Raw genomic sequence first — 19303 nt, 5'->3', positions numbered from 1 at the left:
ATCTATCTATCTATCTATCTATCTATCTATCTATCTATCTATCTATCTATCTATCTATCTATCTATCTATCTATCTATCTATCTATCTATCTATCTATCTATCTATCTATCTATCTATCTATCTATCTATCTATCTATCTATCTATCTATCTATCTATCTATCTATCTATCTATCTATCTATCTATCTATCTATCTATCTATGTAAATCTATCTATCTAATCTAATCAATCAATCTATCAATCTAATCTATCTCTAATCTAATCTAATCTAAAGGACAACAATCGTTTATTATTTTGCGTTTTTTTCTAACGTGCCTGTTTATTAGCAGGATGTCACTCTTCTGCTCGTATGCGGCTGCTTCAACAGCCTCATCGGCTGCGTCTTCATCGACTCATCTCATTTTTATCGCTATCATCACCAATTAATTATTTCATCAATTAATCACTGTGGTCTCTTCGTTCTCTCTATTATTACCACCATCATTAGCTCATAGTTATCATAATCGTCTTGATATATTCCATTATCATTGTCATCATAATTATTATTTATCTACTAATAGTATTCCAGTTATTCTTTTCGATCCGATTTTGTATCAGCTTTCGGCGTGCGTCTCCCATTTGTTTCGGCTGTTGTTACACTGAGTTGCAATTTAAAAATGTGTCGGGTTTGTGTGTACGTGTGTCGTATTGTTGTTCGTAGCGTCATATTTGCTTTCCTGAATAAACACGTCCGATTTAGTCAATTGTTTAATAATTATAATAGTTATTATTTTTATCATCATCATCATTATTATAATTATAACTTTCTATTACTTTCCTTTTTGCTTTTTTTTTTTTTGTTTTTTTTTTTGCAATGATGGAAGCAGCGGCTGCATATTCACTCACAGTTTTGATAAAATTGATTTCTCTTATACAATTATTGTCCATTATTACAGTAGTCTTAGTTGTTTCGCACAACTTCCCCGGTTTTAGTCCAAGTATGGTCAACTCATTCGTTTTTTTATCCACATACACTTTACTATGTAGATAATTATCCATGATATTGAGAGAGTTTATACTTCTTGTCTGGGAATATTTTCATTTTGCGATGGAAGAAAAAGGAAACGATTTCTTACAAGTGATATGGACGTTGAGCGAATACGTTACATTCAAGTTTCTCACGCCGCTCGCTTATATTGTAGGTATCTGTGTTTATTTGTATCCATGAAAATGATTATATAACCAATGCCGTATGTGGATCGTTGCGTGTGTACATGTTTGTGTAAATGTTTTCTGCTGAATATGTTTTTTGATAATTAGTCCTGAGAATTGTAAGTTCTGTGTTCGGATGGTCCTGAGTTTGAGGCGGAGAAGGTCCCTTGGCCCCCAAAGCTACGCCCACGAAAAATTACCCATTTCTTACCAAATATGCAACCCTAGGTTCGATGCATTGCTAAACGCGGTGGAAAATCAATGGTGGCAGCTGAATTGTCATGGTATCTGTCGCCTGTCTTCAATACTGCTGTGATACGTGGGGTACAAGGAACCTTGCCGCTCATTCACTTGCGCTTCCTAACATCGTTTTTACTTCTCTCATCTTTTCATTCTTTTACATGAGCCAACTTTCCGCTTAATTATCATTGCCCTGTGTTTGCCAAACGTCCCTTACCTTTTTCTTTTCCATACCAAACTTACGCTGAACTTAGCAGCGTCAACGGATGGCCTGCTTCGCATGGTACACACAAACGAAAACTGATTGCCACAACAGCAACAGCAGCAGAACGCCGGTCCACCTCTATATACGACAACTCACGCGTATGGACAGGGCATCCAGAATGCGGCGATCCAAACACGAACATGCTACCTGCATTTCTATCTTTATAATCCGCATTGCGTTCATTCTTATTTTTGAAATCGTTATCCACACGGCTATGGTCATTAGTCGTCACCATCAAGTATACTCTGCTACCTAAAGGGACGCGGTTTTGACGCGGCGGGCTTGCCATCGACGCCTCTTTTCTGCAGCTTCCGTCTAACATTATTTATATTTTCACCCATATTTACATCGACGAATCGAAAAGCGCCAGGCGCCACTTATTGTACCAACAGCGTGCCTGCCCTGTCGTTGCGCTAACTATTGCAAATATGTACGTGTTTACGGAGGTTATCTGTAATGATGCCCTAATTAAGTTCGCTCTCCGGGCGCGTTGCTTCATTACTTGAGATATATGTCGGTGTTTTTTTTTTACCTTGCGTATGTTTTGTCTACAAAAAGGGAAAAATATTGTTGTTCCGACTAGCTCATTGCCGAAATCCATAGCTAACGCTACTTAAACAGTATTGCTAGTTATCCGTCATCCATCAACTACGTGAGATCAATAGTTCTAATAAAATTACGGGCATCCTGTTCCGCTACTGTGTATGTATCAATCTCTGCTAGCTATGATACGTGATTCAGCCAGTCTCAAATATTTTGACTTTTACTAAACAGCTCCAGTGTGTTTCCACCGATGAGAAGAGTTGCCCCAAAAAGACCCCACTTTCGACGAGCGACAATGACCAATGATCTCCCGACCAGTAAGATCAATAGTGGGGGATCAGCTTGTGTATCTGGAGGTATGTTTTGCTTTTATTTGTATCATATTACCTCTAATTTATTTTCTTACAGCAGCGTAATTGAGTACAATTTCAAGTTTATAGCTTGCCGACCGCGTCATATTAATTGCCAAACTACCCACAATTTTGTTTCCTTTCCCATCGTCCCTTTAACATTAATTCATCAATTGTTCAGTCAATCAATAGGTGTTCATCACTCAAAGGGTTAGAAGCGTAAAGGGTGTTTTTAACCACGTTACAGTAATAAGCTGAATTTATTCACTTTATCATTATAATTATTATCATCATTATTACTATAATATTAATATAATCATCTTCGTATAATTATTTCTGTATTATCTGTTATATTTATATATCGATTTATGTCAGTAGCGTCAATCAGTTATATTCAATTACATTAGCGTTTTTCTGTCCGTCGTGTTTCGGCCATCATCGATCTATTGACGTGAACTATCCCCGTGTACTCACCCCACCCTATTTTTTGTGGGCGCCATCTCCTCCGTCGCTGGCTTTCTTACCGTTGTATATCGTTTTTCCACTGGCTATTTTTTTCCGCTAAACTAGGTCATATTGATACAGGCGACTCTGATTTCCGTCTAATATATTTCAAGGTCACAAGGAGGTGTTGTTTTTGCATCTTCGTTAATACAACATTGCATTGGTCAAATCTGCAATTTTAAGCACGACCCTTAGCTTTCTGACATCGCCAAACATCTGTTTTAAGCGGCCTATATCGGCTACATGCTGCAGGGGTTTTGCCGATACTCAACATTGTCTTCGTCGTAACCCCGCTCCGACCTGTCCAATTTCTTCTTTACGCTACCGAGCCTCTATTTTAACAAAAACTCGAACAAAAGAGGGGCACCGGAAGACTGAAGCGAATGGAATCAAAATAAAATCAATACTAATATTCGCGTGCTGCCAGCCCATCGTGAATGATCAATTAGCCTTTCATTTTCTTGTTATTATCTTCAATGAATCGAAAATGTGTAAGTGACTTTTGTTTAACGTTCCGGCAAGGCTTTGCTAAGCAACTATGGTGCCCAGCTCAGAACGCGACAATTTTTTTCTCCTCGTCCTGAACACCAACCGTACAATTTTCTCGTGTGCATCTGTACTGCTATTTCATTTGATCTGCTACAGTATACAGACTATTTACAGAAAAACTGATGAGCTATTTGTTTGGAGTTGAAAACAGCAATAGCGACAACGACGGCGTCGCAACACCTGCGGTCTAGAAAAGCGTACGACAAGCGCTCAATTCGTTATCACGCTTCAACCTGGCGAATCATGACAATACGATCTTCCAGATGTTCTGCTCTTCCCTTCGAGAAAGATCTAAGGAAAAAATGTGAGGTTTCGCTTTTGCTGGGGTTTCGTTCTATTGCCATCAGACCAAGGACGTTACTGCCACGAAACCAAGCTCAGAATCCTTCTCCGCTTTCTAACTTGCTCGTTGCCTCTCTTATATACTCGTCTGTGTGTGTATTTTTTTTTAGTATTTCCCTGTGTGAATTGACACCTGGTAAGTATGATAGCTCGCTCATCATCAACCTTATGCGTTTATTTTATACCATACGCCCTTAATAATATTATTAATATTCATTATCAATATAATTACATAAACTAGCAATTCACCGGATTCGAAGCATCTATATTCGTTCACTTGTCGCTTATGTTTCACTTCGTCTTTATCAATGATTTTTGAAGAACGTAAGGAAGCTTTGTGTGTGTGTTTCTTTCTTCCGCTCGCGTTCAGTCTCTTCTTTCAGCTTTGCACGCCTTCATTAGCTGGCCAGTTATACGTGTGCACGTGCTGATACTGGCGTCGCTGTCGTCTACGAAATTGTTCTGTACAAGCTGCGAGAAAAACACGACGGCACCATTTAAGAGCCATTGCTGTTTCTCGATGTCACAGATTCATGAGAATAGGTAAACAGACAAAATGTTAAAAATCGACGTTGGTCGGCGGCGGTGGGCGCGAAAAGCGGGCATGTCCTGAGCTAAAAGATCGGAAGGCAAAAAATGCTCACAGAAGGACGATAGCTCCGTTGTTAGTTAATCAGGTCTTCCGTTGCACCAGTGTCCGCGGATTTCCTGCTGGTAATAGTTGCAATGAGAGTTTTACAGTAGTTACAGCAACATTAGTGGCCATGCTCTGTTTGTGGTCGATCGCGCCATTTTTACTGACTTAAAACGTCTTTCGAAGGCCTTGTGGTCGATTCCTTGATTTCGACTAGCATGTTATCATCGACCTGTTTTTTTCAGCTTTTAGAACCTCATCTTATTGATCTTTCTTTCCTACTTTCTACCGCAACCGCCGTGAAGACAGCACAAACTCTATGAAACAGTAAGCGCTGCATGTGGAGCGCGATATCCACCTCAACTTGGCTACCATTCGAATTCTCGATCGTGACCGCCTTATTTTTCCTATTCATATTACGATCACTTCTCAGCAGTTCTGGTCGCCGTTGTCAATATGCCCAGACTTGCCGAATCATTCGATTCACCCTCACCAGACAGGCGTCTCGTTCAGAAGGGGAGTTGAAAAACTCCCACCGGAATCGCTTCGAGGCGGTTGTCCATAGGGTGGATCGGAGCCCTGTAGACTCAATACAGAATCGGGACTGGACCGTTGAGCTGCACTTAGTTGCAGCTCGCCATGCTGTCCACCCTGCAGGTGAAATCCGGTGTCCGCTGTGATGTTGACACCTACAAATAAATTCAGATTAATCGGGCATTCGTCTATTAATAGTTAGTTTAAATATTGAAGTGAGTCGTTTGACAGTCGAACTCAGTTGGCAATAATGAAACCCTATGCATAGCATATTACTGTATTTTAAACCTTTCTTCTTTTCTATTCATCATCGCATGTATATGTACGTGTACAAACCGTTTCGAGGTGATAGACTTGGGTTTGCGGTATGTCCAAATGGCATTCCTTCCGCTTGTTGTCCAGGGAAAAAGTCATAGAAACCTGGGCCCTGACCCCCGTTTTGCGCATAGCCAAAATCCTGATTTGACGAATCTGTAAGGAAATACAAAAAAATGTCGTTTGCCAATCGTGTTCGTTGATTTTTCATCGTTATACGAATTATCTACCTTAAACTATGATTCTGCCTTCATTAACGTCCTACTTAGCTGAATTTTTCTTTGGAAAGTTGTAGCTACGGCGTTTCAAAAAAAAATTCTTTCCTTTAACAGGCTGTTCGAAAGAGCACTTGTGCCCACGTGTTGGACCCGCTCGAACATTGGCTCGAATAAGATGTGGCTAGGCGCATCAGAGACTAGCTATTCCTGTGGAAATCGCAGCCCGCATTGAGCTGATGTAGTGGGTGGGAAAAATAAACAGTGTTGAAACAGGACAACGTGCTCCACCCCGGTGGAAGCAAGCAGCAGGCCCGATCCACTCGAAAGCACTCTCTTGAAGTGAGGAGGCTCAAGGACGAAGGGGCGAACAGGCAGATATTGGTCTGGTGTTTAACCCTCGTCGTTTTCTTGAGAACATGAACATTTAAAGCCATCTAGTTTTTATCCTATTGCACTTTACCACAGGTTCGGGTTAACAACACAAGTATGACATTAAAATGACTCTATAGTTGTTTTAACGCAGATACTTGTAGTAAAATGTCTTTATACAGGATCCTTTAGGCTCGCTTCCTTATTTAATGGCCACCACTATATTTTCGATTTCCTATTGATTTCGCTGACGGCCATTCTTATGATGTGCATATGTCGTCCGTTGGTTACCACAGCTTTTTTGTCGACCATGTACGTCGATAGATACAGGCGGAGGAATTATGTGGAGGCCGTTAAAGGTCGACATTGAACTCGAACGCGATGCCACCTTGCCCATCTTTCATTCTGACTGCGTTTTCTTGACGCATCGGCTACAATCCTAGTGGCAGTTCCAATGTTCACTCAATAATTAAGCTTCGGATGAGCAAGATTTTATACGGAATAATGACCCTCCTATCTGCTTCCCTCAAGTAGGAGATTGGCAGAGAGGGTCGGGATCGCATAGAACCAAGGGAAGAAAAAAGGCGAAGCCACAACAGAAAGAACCCTAGGTAGACTCGGAGCTCGGCCAACTGGCATCGCTCCAGTTTTATGATGTATGGCCTGAAACGGACTTGTTCGAGAACAGGTGCTACTCTAAGCATACGCGTTTGGAACGAGGAGCTTCTTCCGGGGACAGTGTCCGCATAGGCAGTCCAATGTTAGTTTCAGACTCTCTCTTTCGAATTCGCACTCAGTACAGTCCGAAGCATCACCGGCGCAGTTTGACGCATGAGTTACAACATACTTGTCCTGACACTGACAGTTTATTATCACCTATTCCTACGATTGCAGTTACTCTGTCGGCTGTATACAATGTCACAAGTGTTTTTCTGCTATATGCTAGTTGTTCTCATATCGCATCCAACCCCTCTCCGTAGGAAGAATTTTGATTGTGGTGTCTATCCTTCCGTATAAATCTTCCAGCCTAAATTCAGATTAGCCGTTTGAGAACTATTTCTAGTTGTTTGCGGATGAAATGCATCGAACATCTAAAATTGTTGTGTAGCTACATTGATTCTAGCAGTAGGCAGCCGAATGGCGGTGTCATTCCCAAACGACACAGGCAAGATGGCGAAGCGATGCTAGAGGGATAAAGGGTCGCGAAATTCGCAGTTGCCCACAACCAGCCACAGCTCTCTTCCCTCTACATCCCGGTGATAAAGAACGAACGATGGACAGGCAAAACGAGAAAGAAAAAGGGACCTTCTCAGCGATAAATGCGTGCGTGCCGCAAATCGGCCATACATGGCAGGAGTGTAACAGCCGTCGCTGCTGCGACAATGCTTGCCACATTACACAGGAGCAGGAGGTAAGAACAATGTAGCGGCAGCTGCATCAGCAACAGTTTCAATAGCAACAGTAGCAGAAACATTATGGTCGCCAAACGCCAGCCACCCTACTGTCAGGCGTCCACAAGGTTCCTGTGGCTAGGAGATATTCCGCTAGATTTGGTTGGGGTTGAAAGCCTTGCTTGTGCTGCCTCTGGTCACAACCAGGCGACGGTGAGGTTGCAGGCAGCAACAGCAGCAGGTAAGCCATTGAGCGCCGTTTGGTTTTGCCGTTAGCCTGCCCCACGCTTGTCGTTGTCGTTCCTCAGCTTCACGATGCTGCTAGGAAGGCTCATAGACCCGCTCGCACACAGCTTCTCCCTAGCTGCCCCGCAGGGGTGCGGAGTGGAAGTCGGGGATCGGGCTTTTGAGGGTAGAAAGAACAGAGCTGTTGCTGCCAGGAATAAATAGGTCCTGTCTCTAGGTCTCTGCCTGTGGTAAGGAAGGCTTCGCACCAAAAGTCTATTGAACTGTACGGCTGGCAATAGGACTCGCAGTTCGCTGTTGGCCTGCCGTAAGAGGAAAAAGGTAGCTTACCATCTCTTCACAATACGTGTTCTATGAGAAGTGTATGTCAATGATGGCTGCGAGTGTGCTCGTGTATGTGGTTTTGTACCCTCCGCCAAAGCCTAGAAAGGAGAGACGACTGTAGACAGGAAAGCAGGACTCTTCAGAGCATCTCTTGAGACTGTTTGCTGTCACCAGCACGCCCCCTGGGCCAGTCGGCTTTCCGGAGTCCGCTCATAGCCCATCAGTACTGGCAGGTTTACACAAACGACAAAGCAGGCAGGCAGACTGGCTAGCATGATCTACTACAACGGCGTCTGTCTATCCGCCTTGTTCCTATAGGCAGCGTACCACCTTTTTCTCGTACGCTTGCTCGCATGCTGCGGTTTCTGTATAGAGAGACGCGAAGGAAGAGAGAGAAACGCAGCGAGAAAGTTGTAATGCAGACAATACTGGGCAGCCTCAATCGTTTTGACAACCGCAACGCCCAGATAGACCCAGGCCTCTCTCACCTACAATGAGGACGAGACTGCTAGCCAGCAGTAGACGCTGGCTGAGATCGTGCAAGTCCTCATGGAGGAACAGGGGGTCTTTGGAGGGTAACGCGATTGAAACAGCCGAGACACCAAGGCCTAGAGTGGACGACACTGCAGCACAGCGACAGCCGCAGAATTGCAATGGTCCACCAACACGCATCAAAGACGTAGCGACGCCACTGCCAATACGCTGCTTAGCCTAGCATGATTCTCCAGTATAGGAACAAACAGCTGGGTCTGCACGCCCCTACAACTTGTACGACCGTTCAACGCCCACAAGTTTGGCCTAGCCCAGTGCACATCAGTTACAGATATTATAGATGGAGCGACAGTTGATCTGCAACTGTCTGTGGAGCAGGACTCATCTTCGTCACTCAACTTCTCCTTCTCGTGTTCCCTTCTGTCGCTTGAAAAGACAGTTACAGGAGCCGCCTATTGGCAACCGCTCTGCTTGCAACCGCTCACAACCCGGACGGCTTCAACTGAATGTTGAAGGTGTTCCTTCTTCTCACAGCGTGAGGGGGCTTGCTTCCCTTCTAGTCTGCCTTTTCAGGCCGGGTGGGCGAGTGCGATTGAATTAGCTTTAATTGTTTGTCATTACTCGATAGCGGAGACGAAGCGCCAGTGTGGAAGCGGAAAAGTGAGAGGGGGATAGCGTACAATGCTTGGCTGCCTTCGAGGTTAGGGGAAACCCGCTAGTCCCTTCGCGAATGCGACTTCACGAGAACTGTGGTTCTCTTTTGGCTAGCGATTTGTTGGCAGATACCATGCTGAACCGAGCAGTCTGCCCTATAATAATTGAGTCGAGCAAAATACGACAAGTGTGTTATATAGCTCCGTTTTGTCTGGTAACAGTCTGAACTATAGATAAATAAAACGGATAAAGAGAATGACTCGTATTATTTGGGATTAATTAAATAGTTAATATAACGGTTCCTAGGCTAGTGGCTATTTACGTGACAGAACGCATGTACAGTAACAAAAGGGTTCGGCTTTTCAATTACTTGATTGTTATACTTATAACAGTTAAATTGTATGCCATTCTTTACAGATGTTTTTCATGTATTGCTGTAGTTCTATGCATTGTGTCTAATAGTATCTATAGATGCTAAGTTACAGGTAGATGTATCTGTCTTTGACGTAAATAAAAAGCAACAGCGCCTATTACCGTATCGATAGTCAAGAAAACCTATCTCAACCTTATGAATGGCCGTGGCCGGTATAGTGTGCACTCTGTTTTTTTTTCGCTAGCGACCTAAGGTCGCTGCGGTACCCGTGTCGTGAAAGCCGCACCGGTGCTACTGGCCATATAATAACAACAGTAATTTCTCCAAGCGTTTAATCCTCGAAGAGCCCTGCAGCACTGGGAAGCGCAGGAAAAGAAAGTACCGGAGGGGTAACAGTGTCCTCACACTCGAATAATACCCCTCCGAGTCGTTCCCTGCCCCCCGGAATGTTTCACATCCCACACCGCCTTTTATGTGGACCCGTGTGGGCGTCTGTCCTGTATTTCTGTCGCTTGATCTGTCTTTCTACGTAGATTTCTTTCTGAATCGGAGGGTCAGCGGTATTTCGTAGGGTGGCTCGTTGATTCATGTAATGCTGCTGAGGCAAGTTTGGACGAACCAGAGGCTGGTGCACGTCAGCCGCTCTTCAGGCGCTGGAGGTCGTCAGGGTGGTTGTCGGAGGCCTCAAGAGTCCGTGGCGAGGAAACCGACACGGTTCGCTGCTTCCGCGACGCGATAGCAATAGCAACAGCGGTTCGCTAGAGCACTACTTGGTTACCGCTTTCCTCTGCTGTACAGTCAGTTCCAGCAGCCTATGACGTCGCATTGTGCTATAATTGCCTTCGCCATTTGCCTGGCCCGGTTCTGGTGCTACTCCCGTCTAGCGTGTACATGGTATATAATAGCATCACTATCATTTTCCTAAAATTTCTTTTTAGCTTTAGCGATTTGTGATTGTCGCTCGTGGTCCGGGCAAAGGATTAGGACTAAACCGAACCCAGCTGGGGCTCACGATTTATCGCCCATGAACGCCTCGGAACAAGCCTCTTTTACACCCTAACGTGCTCACGTTTTGCCACCATCATCTACGTTTTATTGGCCTTTTCAATACGTTTCCACTTTGAAGCAGAGACGCAGATATGAAATCACGGAGCTTACCACGCTAATAATATTCACACGTGAAGTTGTGCTGTTCCATCTATTGGCGAACGGTTTAGTATGGGTTTCCAGTATTGGTAAAACGCAAAAGCAAGCCTGATATATATTAATAACTAGCTCAAATGCTGAAGTGAGCCGTCTTACAGTCAAACGATATGTATAGCTCATTAGCTTATTTCAGAACTACTACAAATGTTACCTATTGTCAATGACAAATAGTCAGAGGCTGTTGCAAGCTATTTTGAAATTGATTAACTTTTGAATTATGCGTCATTACCGGACGAAATTTGAATGATATATCCTCCAGTGTTCTAGAAACTTACAACTGAAATAGGCTGAGTTTATTTCAAGAGAAATAAGTTCAGTGAAAAAAAAAAACATTTCTAGTCTCCAAAATCAAAGCCCAGTAATCAACTTTTAGTTCCTGAAATGCCACAGCACTGCGGAAATTTATCGATTGAAGTTCGGTGAAGACGTTAGTCAAGGAAACCTTGAACAAGAACAGAGATTGGGGTGCTGAAAACTAGCCAGGAGGTAAGCAGATGTCAAGACCAGAAGGACAAGAACGCCTTGCCGCAACCAAAAAGGCTTTTCACGAAAACAGAGCTGGAAGCTTAAGGGCTCTCTTTGCTAGAAGGTTGCATTTAACATGTGATGTATTACTGAATTATAACCCAAATGCTGAGGTTATGGAAATTGAATAGAAAATGGGTCCTGCGTAAATTGACTCCAGGCCAGTTGGAAACCTTTAGTATTTCGTATGCAATTTGCAAAATTTTAGCCAACAATTAACCCGCCTGGAACATACGAGCACCATTGATGACGTATGGTTCAATCTCTACTACTAGCCTTAGAGACTAAGAGAGACAATGGCATCAACCTGAAGAGGAATCGAGTTCGGTAGCAATGTTAGGTAGGTTGAGTCGTAAAATAATGGTAGCCTTTACAGCGGACATCAGGAGCGTCTGCCACTATGAAATATCCGTTGGTTGAAACAATGAGTGCAGCTCGTTACTTCAAGACTTCCGTAAGTTCCCCAATGGGCTCATGGACCACTGGCACGGCATTCTGCAGTACGAGTTTCGTTTCTATATCATATCACAGTACAGCAGCTGCTAACCAATACCATTGTTGCTAATATTGGATCCAGTCGAAGCCGGGTTTCGGCTGTAGCCATCAACCAGCGACGCAACAGCCGATATCAACAACAAAAGCTAATGAGTGACAAGACAACCCGGCAACAGTGAGAAAGACGACCAAGAAATGCAGCGGTCATGAGACAGTCAACATAAAAGTTTCTTTACCTTGCGTTTATTCTGTCTCAATCTTAATTTTTGCATGGCACGAGCTTGCCGTCTGCGTTAGTTGTCTATGTGAACGCGGCGATTTTTATGCACGCACGACGCAGAGCTGTTTCCTTCGCCAGACAACGAGTGCAGCGGCGGGCGCTTGCCGCAAAGCAAAAAGAATCGATAGATGAAATCGCCAGGAGGGTGCTAGCAGCGATTGAAGAGAAAAGGAAAAGAAATGAAAGATAGAGGAAAATACTGACAGACACAGAGCGACAGAAAAAAAAGAGGGCCGCACGCGTGAAACGCGAGTAAAACGCCCGATAAAGACAGGTCGCGACAGGCGCACGAGCAGACACGGGAATCAGAGTGAGTCGGTGGAATCTGATCGCTTGCCTTACAAGACACTGTATAGACATTGCAGCTGCAGAGAGCTCGCTGCTGGTGCCTGACTGCTTTTAGGCTGCCGTCATAGTCGTCGTGTTGTTCGTGCCACCGAGATTGCTGCACCCATCCATGGACGGAAGGTTGGCCTCGCCGATTTCCCCCTCTAGTTTTCCTCGATGGGCACCGACGCCCCTTCGCTTCTCCTTTTCGCCCATCAAGATGTGCGAGCGAAAAGGAGGGGAGCCGCCAACCACTAACAGTAGCCGCCTTTTACTCCAGCGTTGAGGCGACTGGGGATTTGGCTGTGGGTGACAAGACCTCTTTTTAGGGCACGTGACCCTTTCGATTGCATAGAGCAGTGAAGCGGCGAATGAAGCAGCCGGTGGCGGATACCAGAGAGGCACTCTGTTGCGATGCTCACAGCATCAGAGTACTGCCTTTCTCTCTCTTACGCCCACTGCCACCATCCCGTGGTCCTTCGAGGGGCACCAACTGGCCTCACGATATGTGCCCCTATCTCCATTCTAAGCGTTCCGACGGCCAGGCAGCACCGCAAGCGGAGCAGGCCAAGCAAAGCAAAACGAGACGAACACCGCTTGCTGCCATTCTCTCCATCTGGGTGATCCTTTTGCTCTCCGATCTGAAGGATCTAATCTCGAAAAGGGCTCTCACCGCAGCGGCACGCAACATCGGCATACGCAGCATGCGTCGCCTTCTTATGGACTGCTTATAGCTTGATCTCGGTGGTGGCAGCCGGCTCGGCTGATGCCAAGATGGAATTACAGCACGGAGTAAACATTTGTTGCTGCTAGTGTGGCCTCGTTGTGAACGGACTAACAGGCATGTGCCTGCCTCGTTCCTTAGCCAACACGCCAGTCGCTTCCACATAGACTGCTTTGAAGACGGGGGGCATAGGACCAAAAGAGGAAGAGAGTTCTCAGGCTCAACGCCTGCATGCAGAGTTGGCTGAGCACTCGTCACATACAACGACAGCAGTATTCAGCATTGCATTCATACACTGCATTGAATTAAAACGGGTACAACCGAAAAAGGGGGGCGAATCACTTGATACCAGCACTAAACAATAATAACAGATCATCAGTACAACGTTTGTCGCTAATATCAAGTGGTGCGACTGTCGTCTTATCGTGGCCAATATATTTTGCGAATGGTGACAGAATACGTTGTCGTTTGGGATGTTTTTTTTCCATATAGAAGACGCCGTTTATAGTCCCTGCCAATTCGCGTTTTGCAGAGTAAGTTTTAATGTGTTGTGACCCGTATTAGTAGCAGAAGTGGGTATAAGATTTTTAAACGTACTTCCAGTGACCTTGTTGGTTTCGCTAGTGCTTAATTAGTGAGAACCTAAATTATCGACATTAGACTACTAGACCTTCTTATTACTCGTTTCCTATTCAAAAAAAAACAGACATATAAGATTTGTGCCTCCAACACTTCTGACCAAAACGTTTCTCGCAAAACGAAACATTGATGAAAGCTTTCGCCAATCTACTTATTGTTTTTACTGCTGCTTTTGCTGCTGTAGAACGTCATTAAAAGAAACATTGGAGCAATAAGCAGCTAACTGAATGTAAAAATTCTACCTGTTACCCCCCGCGCCAACAACAACATGGGGAGGCGATACTTCTTCATGTGAAGACAAAAAGCTCAGTCATTGACTGGACTTCATCGTCGCAGTCGCCGCTGGGCGGGGCCACATATTTAAGCATTGCTGGCTATAGTATCCACCGAATCTGTTCTATTCCTAAGTGAGTCCAGTGTCAAAAGAACGACCAATTTTGCCGTCAGTTAGGGTTCTTCTGTTCAACGTTATCTTCCACAGCTTCAGCCGCTGATGCCGCACTTTACACAATCCGATGTACCAACAACGCTGCTGCGAGCCTCTGCTACGTTTCTTCGGTGTGATCTAATGTGTTGTGTGAGGGCATAAGAACTGCCTTCTTTGTGTTTCAGCGGGACAGAAAGCGCTAAGCTCGCACGTGTCCCCTGCTAGCAGTTAACCTGGCGGCTCTGCGACGTTCTTTTCGATATGTTCGCCTCAAACCGCGGTTGGACGTAACCGGTCCCTGTTCGCTAGTAGCAACGGCCGAAACAGCGCTATCCAAGCTCGCTTCGCATCGGCTTGACCGCGGCTGACTGTCAGACATTCGTACAGGATAAATGTACGCGTCTTGGACGTTTTCTCATCGTTTTTGTTGCTGATGTTGATCTTTAGCATAATCACCTCACATCCTGCGGTAGGCTGGCTGTGAAACAACTGTGTTTCGGTGGTGGGCCGGCCAGTTCGCTAATAGTATAGCAAGTGCCTTCACTCTATCCCTGTGCTTATGGTAACGACGCGCTCGTGACCATGTCGCTCGGCTGTGTCGCTAGCGATGGGTTGCTTGCCGAGCAACAACAAACGCCAATGCGATTGTAATGGCTTTGACGTCGTACGGCTCTCAAAAATAGTCATAGGATAAAATTGCCAGCAGATAAAAGCGACTGACGCATTAGCTAAAACGGACATAGTTACAACAACGGGAGACATCGTAAGTGGCCGATGTAATGGAAACTCAACGGCAGTCGACAACAAGGAAGACATCAACGACTCTTGTCTCACAGAGTAACAACATCATCTAGAATACGTACGACTATACAATTCCTTCCAAGTCCAGGACTGACGTGACGCAGTAAAACGTCAATTGTAGACGTGCAACACGTCGGATAGTGGTGCAGGAGCGCGCCGATGCACCGCAGGCACGCCGGATGATGAAGATGCCGGACAAATCGAGCAGGATCTAAAGAAAGAATGCTAACGGTAACATGTTCAATAAGCAAAGGAATAAACAAAGCCGAAAATGAACGGACAGAGAGCTCTCAGAGAGGAGACAAATCACGTGAGGTGCTAAAAGAAGTAGGAGGTAGGAAACGAGTTGGATTCATTAACACTTGACGGGGCGCTATAGCTAACAAAACCGCAATTCTATTTTTTCTAATACGAGAAATATGCTTAACTATACAACTTGTGTGAATGATAAATGGTGTAATACAGTTAATATGGACGGTTACGACTTGGCTGATTCCTGTTTTCGTGTAACAGTTGCAGCTGATACAGAAGTACTACGAAATTGTTTATTATGATAAGGCAAAAGTGTGCATAGAGCAGAGGCGATTTGTCTTCTCTGATCAGGGGTTACAGTAAATATTTTAGATTGATTGTCTCGCCTTTCTCTCTCTCTCTCTCTCCCTATATATAGAAGAGTCACCTTCTAGCTAGCTTAACGTGTAGCTCCATTCGGGTACGTCATGATCATTACTAAACGGTACCGAACTGCTAAGAAAACCTTGCAAGTTCTCACCCAACCATAGATTTGCTGGCCCTACTTAAGCACCTTGAATCATTACCCTTACGCCAAGCGAACTTCTGAGTGCTACCGTATTCGCTTAGGGGTGCTACTGTTAGAAAAGAACGCTAGTATTAGAGAAAGACGGTTGAACTAAAAACGTTGTTTAGACAGGCCATGTCTATTATCGGACGTCGGACTCATCGCGCTTCGCCTACCTTTCAAAAATCGGATCGGAAGAAGAAATTCAGAAGCGCTGTCCAATCTACGTCACGCCGTCGTAGATTCGCAACATATAATTTTCATAATCAGGAACGGGCAGTTTGGGAGTGATGGCCTTCAGGTCTGTCATTAGAAATCTGCCACCCCAGCTCTGTAGCTGAAGCTTCCCCTTGTTGCGGACCATGATCATAGAGCACCCAACGCATAGCACGGCGCACGTGCGATGTCCGCCCTAATCCCGTCAGCTTCTATCCACAATGAACGTGAACAATAGACACCATTGGTATTTTAATAGTGCTATCGACACTCGAACATTACGTACGCAAACGCTGATATTCGATGTACACGAACCCAATAAAATGGAGATAACTACAGGTTGCCCCGCGTCTGGAGGGAATAAAGAGACGGTGCATATGAGCCACTAATTGACCTGTATCAGCGGCAGCAGAAGTAAAAGAAATAAAGGCCGTCGCCATAGTACACGAATCGGTTGCGTGTCAATAAGTTGCGGCTTGCGGTCCACTGGTGGCTTCTTTTATACATATCATAGCCGTAAATGCGGTACTACAAAATTCAAAAGGCATAGAACTGATGACGCATCGTTACAGAAGTATGTGGTCGGAAGCGGAAAATGAGAATCCGGGCGTTTCAAAATCTAATTGCTTACCATTGTAGTAGGCGGACATTCGCACGGGGGGGGGGAGGAGGGGAGGGTATAGCTGTGCCACAGCACGTTGACACTAATAAAAACCACCCCACTAAAATGAACGTGGCCGCTGCTGCGTGCTCTATACTGTTATGGGGGTCAGCAGTTTTATGCGCCTATATAACAGCGAATTTCCAACGCTTAATACGCCTGCCAGAAGAATCTGCCTCGGAACCTGCTCGCTATCATCTTCATCGATTAAATCTATGTATAAGACCTCCGCCATCGGTAGCAACAGCCACTAATAATAGCTTTAATGATACCGCTGCGGCCATTCGCTATCGGACGGCGAGAATAGCGATCGTCATTTGGCCGTTCAGCAAAATGACTACCTGGGCGACTACGGCGAAGTCACTTGACCCAGGCTGCCGGTTCAGTATCCGCTGCTACCGTTGGACCAATACGACAATCTCCAGTCCAATGCGTGAGTTCATCTTTGTTGCTTTTGCTGTGAATATTACTGTTATTATATTCCATTACAGACAGGTCCTCGATCACAAGAAATACGTATATACACGTACTACAGCCCGAGTGACATGAACCGGCCACTGTGGCCAGCGGCGTAGCGCTGCATTGAAATTAAGAGTTTAAGGCGTAAATTGCTAGAGATCTCATATATACTGGGTTGTAGTCGCTCTGATGTCCACTACGATCAGACCGTTGTTGTTTAGCTGGATTGTCGGCAACTTGGCTGGGTCCATAGGCAAACAAATCATAATAATAGTCCCGATCCACATGTACCCTGAGAGATACTGATAGTAGTAACAGGTGTACACTGAAGCAATGTAAGCCAACTGATTTGAAGGTACGTGCTTCACGAAACTTCGAACAATATTTGTTTAGGACTTCTAGTAATTATAATGAAACCCAATATAATCAGACGTCAGAGGAGACAAAACGGTAGCTAAAAAAAAACTGAGCCATTAGCAAAATTTATATTATATTTAAAATGTTAACATATGTAAAGTGTTATCTATGAAGTTGTATTTTTACTTGATGTAGTAGAGGACTAGGTCGTCATGTAAAATGTCTGTCTGCTCGTTTTCGACGGTGTTGTTTTATCAACCATTGGTAATAGTAGCGGATATTATTAATCCAATATAATAGTTCCATTTTAATTTGACTCTTCGCACTTTATAGATCCCACTGAAACCCACGTAAATGCTTCCCGATTGCAAAACTCAGGAATGAAAATTGTAAATATTTTTTTATTCAGATACATTCCACGGGTCATAATTTTCTTTTAACTAATAACCGAAATGTGGGTCGTCATCGTTTCCCCTGCGCGCTTTCCGCAGGCCCCCAAATCAATCGATCGATAGGATAACGGTTCTCATTCTAGAACGCTACTTGTTATAATGATCCCACTCTAGATATGACATGTTCTATAATATAACCGTCGGCATACGTCTGACCCGTTTGGGGAGATTGTCTCAACGGCTGCGGCTAGCCCAGAAGTGGCGGCTTTCGCTCGTCCTACACAATAGTGACGAATTTTTCGACTTGTAGGATTTTCTGCTGACGCTGTTGTCGGCTCAGAGCATATTCGTGATGGAATGGACACGCACGCGAGTGCGGGCACATCGTAAATTTCGAAGACGGCTTGTCCAAACGCGACAGAGTAATGGCCGACGGACCGATCCAACCCGTATTCCTGTGGTCATATCACGAGCGATCAAACGCTGTGTCTCTTGAGGTGAACGAACAAACACTTCATCACACCGCGTTTACGTTTGTTGCTCCTTGTACTGTATAGTTCTACAGACGGTACACATATATATATGTGTGTGTGGTACAATGGGGTGCCATCTTCGCGTCCTTGTGCAATTTCAACGAAAAATCGGCCGGATACATTTTTTCCAGTTTTCCGTAAAAATCATATTTCATATAATCATAGTATAGATTTTCGAATGAGGTTATCGTTCTTTATTTTTAGCTTGATGAGTTTCTCGATGCGTGCTTGCGTATGTCTAGGACATCGCCGGATTTCTGTATAAGACGAATTATAATATATTATTTACAATGAGCAACAAATATATTATATAATTATAATATATTTGTTGCTCATTTTGCCATGGACAAAACGTGCATACGTGCTGAGTTACACAATTGAGTATCTGGCAGTTATCGTAAAATCCGACAATGAGATTTGTGATGCTTGTGCTTGTTCAATACACGTGTGCTTCTAAGCATCTAAGTCATAGTTCGTTGTGACTTCGTTTCTTCAAACACTAATCTTTACGGTAAAGTTGGATATATTTGCTACCCCACTATTCTCTCACAGCTCCTTCTGTCAGCTTTTAAAAAGACGTAAGTTCACACCGTCCTACCGTTAACATTGATACGTATTTTTTTTTTTACTTCCACGAGTTTGTTAAAGCTTATTGGGTATACTTTATGATTCTATCGCTCGTTCTCATTCTTCGTCATTATTCCTACCAATCTCTGCTGTTGTCCTTGGCATCGGCCCACGATTTACTTTATTCGGTGTTATCTTCGTTGTTTAACTAATTTTAAAGGCTTTTTTTTCTGTTTTATTTTCGTTGTGTCCTCCATTACTAATCGTTCTATTTCTTGCGGCACCCGTGTGCATCTTCATTTCCAGTTGGAACCTTCATCTCTATCACCTTTAGTGTAGTTTAGCCTTCCTCTCTCTCTCT

General features: G+C 44.4%; 1 protein-coding gene across 1 annotated transcript in view; it reads right to left on the bottom strand.

Moving 5' to 3' along the window:
• Positions 1–285: 285 nt before the first annotated feature.
• The window catches only part of LOC111253197 (LIM/homeobox protein Lhx1-like), a 160391-nt gene continuing 141373 nt past the window's right edge, over positions 286–19303 (bottom strand). Inside the window, exons 6-7 of the mRNA XM_086992610.1 lie at positions 5489–5623; positions 286–5307 (exon numbers count right to left, since the gene is read on the bottom strand). Of these exons, the coding sequence (XP_086848736.1) occupies positions 5108–5307; positions 5489–5623 (335 nt within the window). The 3' untranslated portion in view covers positions 286–5107. The remainder of the gene's footprint in view (positions 5308–5488; positions 5624–19303) is intronic.

This window comes from Varroa destructor, unplaced genomic scaffold (genome assembly GCF_002443255.2).
Source record: "Varroa destructor unplaced genomic scaffold, Vdes_3.0 BEIS01000006.1, whole genome shotgun sequence".
Lineage (NCBI taxonomy): Eukaryota > Metazoa > Arthropoda > Arachnida > Mesostigmata > Varroidae > Varroa > Varroa destructor.
Note: the sequence above shows the minus strand (reverse complement) of the source record. Positions and strands in the feature narration are given on the sequence as shown.